Here is an 11,537-nt window from a genome sequence, read left to right as displayed (position 1 = left end):
TGGCATGTACAACCCCGTCCCACGGGTTTTCTCCGAATACTCCGGTTTCCTCCCACATTCCAAAAACATGCACGGCAGGATAATGGAAAACTCTAAATTTCCCCTAGTTGTGATTGTGAGTGCGATCGGCTGGCAACCAATTAAGAGTGTACAGTATCCCGAAGACAGCTGGGATAGGCTCCAAGCATGCCCGTGACCCTCGTGAAGATAACTCGATTAAAAAAATGAATGGAAAGTATCCAGAAGGTGCTACATGTACAGTATATATTTAATGTAATTATGAATTTACTGTTGCATTTTGAGTAGTTTAGACAGGCACGCCCGTCATTCAGCACTTTGTGCACTTCAGAGCTTTCTCAAATCCTGTTGCCGTCTTCAGTCGTTTTAAAGCAGACAACTTGTCTTGCTGCTTGGCTAATGAGGGTGATGATGTAAGTAGGACTTAACAATAACGATGCAATGAAATACTGTACTATTTACGAGGGTCCCTGGCTCTCTATACATCAAGCCCAGTACATCTATATTTTGGATACAGCTTTGAAAAAAAAATACTTTTTGGTCCAGTACTTCAACCATTTCTCATTTTCTGTAACTAAATGTTATAAAAATATTTCAGACCCTCCATTGAGTGGCGTATATAGTGTTACAGTGTAAGTTGTGGAGAAATCCTTAAACCAGGTGAGAATCTGTGAAGCCAGACGAAGAATCGATATATTCAAGAGTTTTATTTGATGTTCAAATTCCCATTGACAACATTATTGGCATTGCAGTGATTTTGTTTCTACAAGAAGGAATAATACCATGGCAGAAAGATGGATATTTTGTTGTCACGTAGGTTTCCATCCATCAGCCATTTGACTTGTCTACACACCGTAACACACAATCCATTAAAAATATTTAGTACTTGGCCGACCTGAGCTACAAGCAGATAAGTGAGAAGAGCAAAAGTGTGGGTGGCGCATATTTAGGAATTTGGTAGCATTGAAAGATGAACACAAAGAGCGGTGAAAGGAGCGGTCCAATCAATGTCTTACTTGCAGAAGTGACAAGCAGTTAAAAGTCGATACTGAAGGAGGCCATACAATCAACGTGTTCAACGGGGGAATTTTAACAAGGAAAAGTGAAAAGAAATATATTTATATATTACCCTCACAGGAAAGGCATGTATTCATTTAGTGGCAGATGTTGCCCAAAATCAGTCATCCCTCTACATTTAGAACATATAAAGGCAAGAAAGTGCAAAAAAAAAATGTGTTCTTGATTGGCTTGAGATGTAATATCCACCAATTCTAATATATATGTAATTTATATATACAGGTAGATAAGTAGACATATAGTTCAAGACGATTACTTTTGACAGGCAATGGAAAGAGGACAGAAAAAAAGCTAAAAGGCTTCTTGGGATGCTGAGCTTAGCCAACATCACACATTACTAAGCATCAACCGGTCCAGTTTACGCTCCCAATTGGTTTCAACATGGTGCCGTCATCCCGTTCAACAAGTTGATGGCTCACCGCGGAGTGCTGGGGATGGGGGGGGGCTGTTCTCCTCCTGTGTGCTCTTCGGACACCAAGTTTATCAGAATACGTTTGATTTCACGTGAGAGAGGGGAGGCGGTACGTCCGTGAGTGGCTTCTTATTGCATGAGGAGGATGAAATGAAGGAGGAAGACTTGCAGGGAACGGAAGTTCCCTGGGCGCGAGGTGCAGGTGTGACTCATCCGCCGAAAGCCAAGAGGAGATGTTCCGGGTCGTCCCTCAGCAGCAGCCACCGGCGCCGGGCGACTTCGGTCTGTCGTTACGGTCCAGTTTTATGGGCTCGGGGAAGTCGTTATACGGCTCCACCTCGCTCTCCTACCAGAGAGAAACGAGATAAGTCACCAGTCGTGGAAGTCACGCCCATTTTTAACTGAAAATGACATCACGGTGCGGAAGAGTTCAGCCTGCAATTGTCACATGTCCGGACGCAGAAGACAGGTGAAGCGTGATTGGCCGTTACCCGATGAGAGTAGAATGCCGTATTCAGAATAGTGGAGACACATCGAACACAGAATGTTGGACTTTGCTTCTGCTTTAAGGGGTGTGGCCTAGTGAGCGACACCAGTTGGGTTGGTTGTTTTGTGTTCCGTATGAATGTCCGTACTCCTTGGGAGGATTTTTAATTATATGGACTGTCAGTACTGTTCAATAAATGTTTTTTTTCCTCATCTTGAGCACCCTGAAACTCGCTTGCAAATCAAATTTTGGCCAGCAACACAAGGCCCTTTTCCCCACCCCTAACAACAACAAAAAACAAGTGACGGCTTATAACTGAAATAATAATAAAAAATTCAGGTGCCTGTACTTGATTTCATAATTTATTGAGATGACTCCCTTTACTTGTAAACAGATTAACAATACTTTCTACATCTTTGTGAAAATAGGTTCATTATTTGGGATGCACTGTGACAGTACATTCTTGTAAAAACACTAACAGCACAGTGCTTGTCCGAGAAAAATAGTCCGACACTAACACACCAATACCACAAAACCAGCATGACATACGCTACCTTGCAGCCAAGAAGTTAGAATAGGACTCATGCCAGCCATTTAAGTTAAACATGGATGACAACTTTGTCGGCCGCCGGTAAATTATACCCTGTAAAACGGATGACGAAATTTCAAGGCCCATAGCTTGCTCTGCTCATGCATGAAGTTGCTACAGTGCGACATGTCGATGGAAAAAAAAATACGTGAAATAAAAAGCCCATTCGACGGTGCTACAAATAATACGCCGTGCAGCAACGTCTCGCTGCTGCCACCCACCTGTTTGAGGGCGTTGCGTGCGATAGTCTGGAAAGCCTGCTCTACGTTGATGGCTTCTTTGGCGCTGGTCTCAAAGTAGGGAATGTTGTTCTTACTCTGGCACCAAGCCTGAGCCCTTTTGGTGGTTACCTGCGAGTCGACGAGAACAAGACAGACATTCAAGCGAGGGTAATAATTGCGGAGAAAAAAAGGGGGCAAAAGCAGCTCACAGCACGGCAAAACCTGTTCCACTGTTAATCCTTAAGCCCCTTTCACACTGTGGTCACACATCCTTCCATTTTCTAAACCGTTTATCCCGTCGAGGGCTGCCGATCCCAGTCGACATGACTATACACCCCCGGATTGGTCGGCAGTCTATCACAATCACTCACCACCTTTGCGTGGGAACTGAAAAATGTCAGAATCCGCTGAAATCAGGCGTGTGAACTACTACACAGCTGAACTGGCCGTTTTGCCAGTTTGGACAGCGTGTTTACAACCTTGTGGTGGCTCCCAAGTCCAATATTTACTCTTAAGCTTGATTTCAAGGATGTCAACTCATCAAGTGATGTTTCAACAGCTAACCTTAACAGCAGGAAGCGTTTTACATTCAGCAGGTCTTCAAGGGCCGAGTGTCTCTTTGTAAATGCCGGCGCACTTGCACAACTTTCTCATACTTGGGTGTGATGCAGCAGTCGGGTTGCAAAAGGGAGTGGAACAGTGACACACCAAATGTGGGCCGATTTCCATAGTAAGTTAAGATGGTTGATTTTGTCAATGATAAGCACACATGGAAACATGTTTTGCCGCAACAAATATGCATGCAAAACAATACAGTTGAAAAAAAATATCTAGTTTATTCCCATTGATTAAAACAAAACATTCATACATACAGTCATACCTCGGTTTTCGACCATAATCTGTTCCAGAAGGCTGTTCGAAAACCGATTTGTTCGAAAACCGAAACCACGCTCTTTTAAAAAAAATCTTTATTGAAAACGTCTGCTCACAATGGAACGCTACACGAGGAAGCGTCACTTCCTCGTGTAGCGTTTCATCCTCGTGTAAGGAAGACGAGAGGAGTCAAGTGGCGCATTCAAGTGCGCTCAGTTTGGTCGAGAACAGATTTTCGTTCGTAATCCGCGGAATAAAAAACGCAAAATGTTTGGTCGAAAACTGATTTGGTGGAGAACAGAGACGTTCGAAAACCGAGGTTTGACTGTACAGTCATACCTCGGTTTTCGACCATAATCCGTTCCAGAAGGCTGTTCGAAAACCAAAACCACGCTCTTTAAAAAAAAAAATCTTTATTGAACATGCCTGCTCATAATGAAACGCTACAGACACTTCCTCGTGTAAGGAAGGCGAGAGGAGTCAAGTGGTGCATTCAAGTGCGCTCAGTTTGGTCGAGAACCGATTTTCGGTCGTAATCCAAGGCATAAAAAAACTCAAAACTTTTGGTCGAAAACCGATTTGGTGGAGAACAGACACATTCGAAAACCGAGGTTTGACTGTACTATATTTTTGACCAACAATGAGGGAGTTGCCATCATCCCTTATGCCCGCCTACCTGTCTGTTCTCCAAGTCGATCTTATTGCCGAGCACCACAAATGGGAAGTTCTCGGGGTCTCGAGGGCTGGCTTGGATCAGGAACTCATCTCTCCAGCTGTCCAGAGTTTTGAAGGTGTTGGGTGCGGTCACGTCAAACACCAACACGCAGCAGTCTGCTCCGCGGTAGAATGCCACGCCCAACGACTGGAACCTCTCCTGGCCTGCCGTGTCCCAGATCTAAAGAGTCAAATGGATTCAATAAATAAATAAATAAAGCGTTACTTCTACTGCTAACTGCGGGGATGAGATGACAAGGTTGACAGGAATGAAACGTGTAGCTGTGACAAACCTGCATGGTAACGAGCCGGTCATCCACCATCACCTCCTTGGTCAGAAAGTCGGCGCCTATTGTAGCTTTGTACTGGTTACTGAACTTTTTGTTCACATACTGGTTCATGAGTGACGTCTTTCCAACGCTGGTGGGACACAACAGACAAGCGCGATAGCACACGCTGCTCAATTGGGGTCCAATCAAAATGTGCCACGCTGACAGACTTTGTCCTCAAAAAAAACACCCAATGACGTCATGAAAGCTAAAGGTGCTTCGACAAAGCTATCAAAACAACATGACATTCCGATTTTTGTGCCATTCACAAACATGTAATTTGTCGATACTTTGCCCGTACGAGCTTTAAACTCGCTGCAGGTAAGGAAGGGCGTGTCTTATCAACTAGGTTTGAGCGAAGTTGACAAAATTTCTGATTTCTGTCACATTTATGTTGCCCTAGGTTTCATTTAGGGTTTTTTTTTGGGGGGGGGGGCACAGCTCAGTGGTCGTTTCCCCAACCCAGAGGTTGGTGGTTCAATCCCTGGCCATTGCGACATCCGTGTCAAAGTGTCCTTGAGCAGGATCCTGAAGCCCAAGTTGCTCCTAACGCTGCGTCATCAGTAGGTGAATGAGTGTAACGCGCTTTGAGTACCCGAGGTAGAAAAACGCTGTTTAAGTGACGGCCCATTTACCATTTGAAACTAACCGTGACTTCATATTGTGTGGAAACTTTGTCAGTTGCTCCGCGCAAATAGCAACGCTCACCAAAGCACTGCTTGTAAAAATGAAGATGCATTACTTATAGATAGGAAGACCTATTGAATGACCGTATTGAACGGATACACATATAACGTATCTCCCAAATTGCTAATGATTTTTGCCAACGTTAGAAGCGCTAGAATCAGCCGCTTTGACCGGAACTACCAGAGGTCATCTTTTGTCATTATTAAACGCATCCATAAAAGGATGCGATGAGCAAACTGAGACAATAAAATAAAAAGAAGTACCACAGCGTTTTGGCTGCCGCTGCTCAACCCGTATTGTTTTGTGTTTTTTGTTATTGTAAAGTGTCCTTGGGTGTCTTGAAAGGCGCTTATAAATAAAATCTATTATTATTATTATTATTACTAACCCAGAATCTCCAAGGATGATGACTTTCAAGAGAACTTTCTTCCTGGAGGTCATTCTTCAAAGAGCTATATCAAACAAAGGAAAAGAAGGTTTACCATGATCTCTCGGGGGGGGGGGGGGGGGGGGGATCATGTTAACAGAAAAGATGTTTAAATGTGTGAGAGAGAGAGAGAGAGAGAGAGAGCTGGACCAATCAGCTGTGAAAAGCAGTCATGCGCTTATAAGTCGTGGGACAAATCACGAGGAACACATCACTCCTCTTCTCCACAAGTCACACTTGACTACAACTACCGTACATGTCATAATTCTGTCTACCGATTGAAACTACAACAATGCAGAAAGATTTGTGTGAGGAGTATTTGGGCATTCAAGTATGCATGCTGCCAAACCACTGGTAAAACCAACAGAAATCGTCTCGGTAGTCCTGCAATACTTGTGTAAGAAATGGCAGTTGCGCATTAGGCAAGCTGCACTTCACTTCTTTTTTTTCTTTCTTTCTTTTTTAAATACCTACAGAACAGAGTAAAATTGAGTCTGATAAGCACTGAAATGAAAACACTTTCATCTATCATTGAGATTACAGCATTCACCTCACATTCCTCGCCGGCAGTTAATCTTCAGTCCCAACACAAGAATATTTACTTTGTCGGAAAAGCAATCAGTTCAAATCTCTGTTTTTGTCAGATGGCGTTTGTTGTCCCTCGTGTGGACCCGTTGTGGACTGTTCGGAGTGCTTTGGCCGTGACATTTGTCAAAGGAGAAAAATTCTGTGCACCTTCTCAGCAGGTTGCGTGCGCCAGGGCTGATTTTGATTGGGGGTGGTGGGGGGGGGGGGGCTATTTGGCAGTCGCCGCTCGTGCTTTTTGTCCCTGTAATGGGCAGCATTTTTTTTTCAGAGCTCTGTTTTGTTCAATGGAGATGTCGGTCATGCTGGACAGCCTGCGTTGGAGCGGCTGGATGGATGCTTGGTGACGCTGACGATGAGTCAACAGAGTGTCTGCACTTGGAATTGTCACAGGAGAATGGAACCGATTTCTGTGTTCGTCAACGGACGCTACAGCTTGTTTACTTTCATAATTAGCTCATAGCGGACGTGTGTGACGCTGTGATCAAGACATCTCTGAACCACGCTTGAAAGGAGACTTTGATTCTCTCCTTTTTCATCTGCAACCGCTTCTAACAACGGGAACAGTTGTTCCGATTGTTTTGTAGTCAAAGTTTTATGTTGCGTGTTCAGTTGTATTATTATGTTAAACATCCTAAAGCGCTTTGTTAGGGCTGCAGCTGTTGTGAAAGCGCTATACAGATAAAGATGTATTGTATTGGAAATTCCTATTCTTATCTTGAAATTGATCTCGGCGATAATATGCGGCGCCTTCAGGCAGAGGTTGACTGATTTCTTTTTATTCCTTTCACTTCAGTGTTAAAATCATTCATAAAGATGAATGGAAAACGAAATACTTGTACCTTCTTTATTGACTTTTTTCTTCTACTACAAGACGCCGATGCGTATGTGGAACTGGGAGTCGCGGCTTGGAATTGAAGCGGATTTAAACGGGACAGGAGATGTGAGCCAATCTCTTTGTCGTTAATGGACGCTACAGCTTCTTGTTGCTTTCAAACTTAGCTTGTAGCAGACGTGTGCACATTTTGAGCATGACGTCTTTGATCCACTGGTGAAAAGGACACTTGGATTTGCTCCTCTTTCATCTATAACTGCTTCAAACAACAAAGTGTATGCAGGAAAAGTGGTTAAGATTGCACAACTGTCTGTGTCTTAAGTACTGTGTTGTATTATTTTGTCATTTTATGGAAACGGTTCTTTTGATGGCGGCGCGGGCACCTGCAGTGGCTCCTTTTGTGGTCTGTTTGAGAGGGAAGTAATTTCATCTGTGCTGTATGTTGCACATACTGCACATTTGACAATAAAATTGTACTTGATTTGACAGCTCTAAGTCACTCAGTAAGTGGCTGTAGTTATTTTTTGCAAGGGATAAAGAATATATGCCCACGAGCACTATTCGGGCCTGACCGATAAATCAGCCAACCGATTTAAGTGGCTGATATTAGCTCTGTGAAAATCAGCAGAACCCAGATTTTTTTCTTTTACACTTTAATACAACACAACACAAAGTGGTGGTTGTTTTAAAGTGCTCTATAAATACAGATGAGGTGAGATTAATACTTAAGGACAAAGTATGAGAGAGGAAAGTAATTTGTGCTGTATGTTAGACATAGAGCATATTTGGCAATAAAAGCTGACTTGACTTGAAAAAGAAAAAGTAGAGTCAAATGGTCTGCCTGTAATTCATATCTTTACTGTTGTAATCATTCAGGGACCATAAAATAAGTGTTTTTCCCTCTACTTTTTAAAAATTGTTGGATAATATTGATTATCAGTATTTCATTCTCCCAAATGTTGGCATTGACCTGAAAAAATCTGTCAGTATCTGTATAGATGTGATGCTCTAACCTATTGTGTTCAAATATCCGTTTATTCTATCCAAAAAAAACAATTTTTTTTTAAAAATCCTAAAATCATAACGATTTTGAAAAACTGGTCAGTCACGTAACTCGCATCTCAAGGCACCACCGTAACTTCTTTTAACATTTGTATCCCACTTAAGAAATTTAAATTTTATGATTGATACTCTTTTCATGTCCTAAGGGAAATTGGATTTGCATCAAGCATTAATGTAGATTCTTCTTCAGTAATCTTCCCCCCATGTGACACCGTTGTTAAAAGCTTGAGTGCTTTACTTTGTTTTGTTATCTACGGTAGCTTAGAGAGCGGGGGGGGGGCAACTGTTAGACAACCACGCCGGTAAACTGGGAGAAATATTTCAATCTGCTTTGTAGCAAGAGCTCAAGCGTTGACTGTGTAATTTCTACCAGCATGTGACCTTCAAGCCCACGAAATCTCTATGCTACTGCATCGTATAAAAATCGATCACGGCAAATGAAAAGCATTTCCTGATCCAAACGGCTAAATCTGCAGTCACATCCAAGTAACGAGCCAACATACCACGTGAGATTCTAGTGCTGTCAATTGAGTCGAAGCGCTGAAATGACAGGAACATGCCTCTATGCATCAAAACATGATCGTTGCCAGGTGTTGCCCTTCAGATTGGTAAATTATTATGCAACTCACGTCATCGAGTACAGAGTGAGCGGCGTGTATCGACGTGAACCCCGTGAGTCATGCCTGAGTATAAATCTGACATGCACAAAAAAAAGTCTTCCTGGCAACAGTATCAAGCCCGTTTCTAATACTTGGATTTAAAATGAGTTAAATCACATCCGAAGAAATGTGTTAGCACGCATACACGCACTGATTTTTTTTTCTTGTACGAATCCCTCACATTCTATGTAATATCTCGAAAAATGCTCGATTTAATCCTGCCGTCTTTCTTGATGAAGTGGGGCCCACAGAGGCGGCCTTGTTTTTCACAAACAGGTCCCTATTGGGGTTAGTCCCAACAGAGTAATCACAATTCTTTTGACTCCACATTACACAATCGTAAAATGACCACACTTACTTTTTGTTTGTTACGCGGAATTTGTCCTCTTACCGGCTGGGATGTGCTGGCTAACGAGCTAGCTATTGTTGATCACTGACAGCTAACTAGGCGCTACGTCAGCGAGCTCACCGGCACCGAAATCTTTGCCAAAGTCGATGTCGTTGTTGGGACAGAACTAACTCTTTTTGGCAACAAAAAAACAAAATGTATCAGAAACGAAAAAGGTAACTAATCCTCACTTAGCGAATTTGGCACTTTTGTCGGAGGGCTAGCCGACCAGCAAGCTAAATATATGCTCCCCTCTTGAATCTTCTCTTCCCCTTTCACTTCCTCCTCCAAAACCCCGCCCACAGTGACGTCACTGCCAGTGACGCGAACACGCTTTTTGACAGACAGACAGACCGATAGATAGACCGATAGATAGATAGATAGATAGATAGATAGATAGATAGATAGATAGATAGATAGATAGCAAGGGAAACATGAAAAATATTAAACATAGCATTTTAAGTACCTATTCAAAAATCATTAAAAAATATAAATTAAAAAATGAATGCGTTTAGAATTCCAGCGCGGTCGAGAATACGGTGCATGACGATACATGTGCAATGATTCCGTCTTGTCTTTTCAACAATGCTTTTTTGATCCTTCATTTCAAACAATATCCCGATTTAGTTAAATCATGCAGGCATTTGTTTATTAAAACGTCTGAAAATCACAACGTAGTATGTTTGCAATAGTTTGGGATTATGAATTTCACACCCAGTGTCGCATTTAGACCCCCCCCCCCCTCAGATCAGTGCCGCATGACTGCACTTTGTATTGCCTCCTCCCAATTTGTTGACCCCCTCCACTTATTGTAAGACTCCGTGTGTATTAGACTGAGGGCTGTTGCAGTTTTTAAAGGTAGAATTATAACATGTGATACAAATCATCGGGGCCCCGCGACTGGCTGGCCGTCAATTCAGGGTGTATCACGCACGATCATCTACTACCACTTGGCGGCAGTGTCCACTTGCTTAGCTTACCTATATTTTCATTGTTGCCTCTTCAATCCATAGGTTTGTGTACTTTCCTACATTACCGAATACATAATTTTCATGATAAAACAAAACATTTGGAGCGCTCTGGCGGTCTTCTGTGACAATAAGAAATGTGTATTTGTAAATGTTTCAAAGAAAAGGCTACTGCAAAGTGATCAGCATTACATGACGGGTTAAAAAAAACTGGCTTGCTTGTTTCTGCAATGAAACTGGTGAAAAAAATTACTGGTTAAATCTAGAACATGAAGCAAAAACAATCAGAGCAGAGACTTCAAATCAGAGACCTATTCACGTGCCTTAATCAAATATAAAAAGACTGATTTGATATAAATTCGTGCCATTAACCCACATTACAAATGATGTCACAAACCCAACTCCTTGTTCAATGACTTGATTTAAAAGTGCGCATGGATACGATGGTCTCGATATTGCTCATGTGTTAAGGACTATTTTTTGTATCACAGGACTGATACTTTTTCTTCAGCTGAATGTCAGTTTGTCACGACTGTTTGTGCACTTCATTTGCGGGTGTGCAGAGCTCTTTGTAACTCTCTCTACTTGGTGTTTTGGGGGAAATTCCTGCCTACCCTCCCACCTATTCAAGGCCGTCTTTATGACCACCTGGAACTCCGTTTATAAACAAAACACTGCACAAAAGAAGGTGAGTGTGAAGATGCCACAAAAGACAAGGCTAATAAAGCCACATTCTTGAAGCATCTGCTGCATTTCTTCATCTCCAGTACAGATGGGCATCACTAAGACATGGTTCAAGTATAGGAGCAGTGAAAATAAATAACTTCCAACTACAGCCTGACCAATCTGGATTTTTTTTTTTCAGGCCGAAGCTAATTTTGATATGTGGCGAGATAAAATTCTGGTAACCACTAAATCAAAAAACATAAAATGACTAAAACAACACAAAAAGCTCCCTTAATGCTTACAAGAATAACGATATGAATTACAGGCAGAACATTTGACTGCTTTAAAATACTTTATCCCGTAGTAGTTGTTAAACTTGACTACAGAGTGAAAAATCATCAAAAGTCAGCGTATTGGTGGGGGGATGTTTAAAAGGCATTATCTGCCCCTTTTGGATCTTTAAGTAAATGTGTGTAGTCTACTTAAAAACATATCTGGATCACATAGATGATTTTATTAAGTGCAACCACTTAACGCAAT

General features: G+C 42.2%; 1 protein-coding gene across 1 annotated transcript; it reads right to left on the bottom strand.

Moving 5' to 3' along the window:
- Window positions 1-710: 710 nt before the first annotated feature.
- On the bottom strand, window positions 711-9,651 carry LOC147201349 (ras-related protein rab7-like). Its single transcript, XM_086118377.1, has 6 exons — window positions 9,334-9,651; window positions 5,796-5,859; window positions 4,685-4,811; window positions 4,354-4,572; window positions 2,805-2,933; window positions 711-1,853 (listed from the first exon to the last, which is right to left on the bottom strand). The coding sequence occupies exons 2-6, from the start codon at window positions 5,846-5,848 to the stop codon at window positions 1,758-1,760; spliced, it is 624 nt and encodes a 207-aa protein (XP_085974503.1). The 5' UTR covers window positions 5,849-5,859; window positions 9,334-9,651; the 3' UTR covers window positions 711-1,757.
- Window positions 9,652-11,537: the final 1,886 nt, after the last annotated feature.

Source organism: Hippocampus guttulatus, chromosome 8 (assembly GCF_054856545.1).
Source record: "Hippocampus guttulatus isolate MCC_2025c chromosome 8, RoL_Hgut_1.0, whole genome shotgun sequence".
NCBI lineage: Eukaryota > Metazoa > Chordata > Actinopteri > Syngnathiformes > Syngnathidae > Hippocampus > Hippocampus guttulatus.
This window is presented reverse-complemented; position numbering and strand designations above follow the sequence as displayed.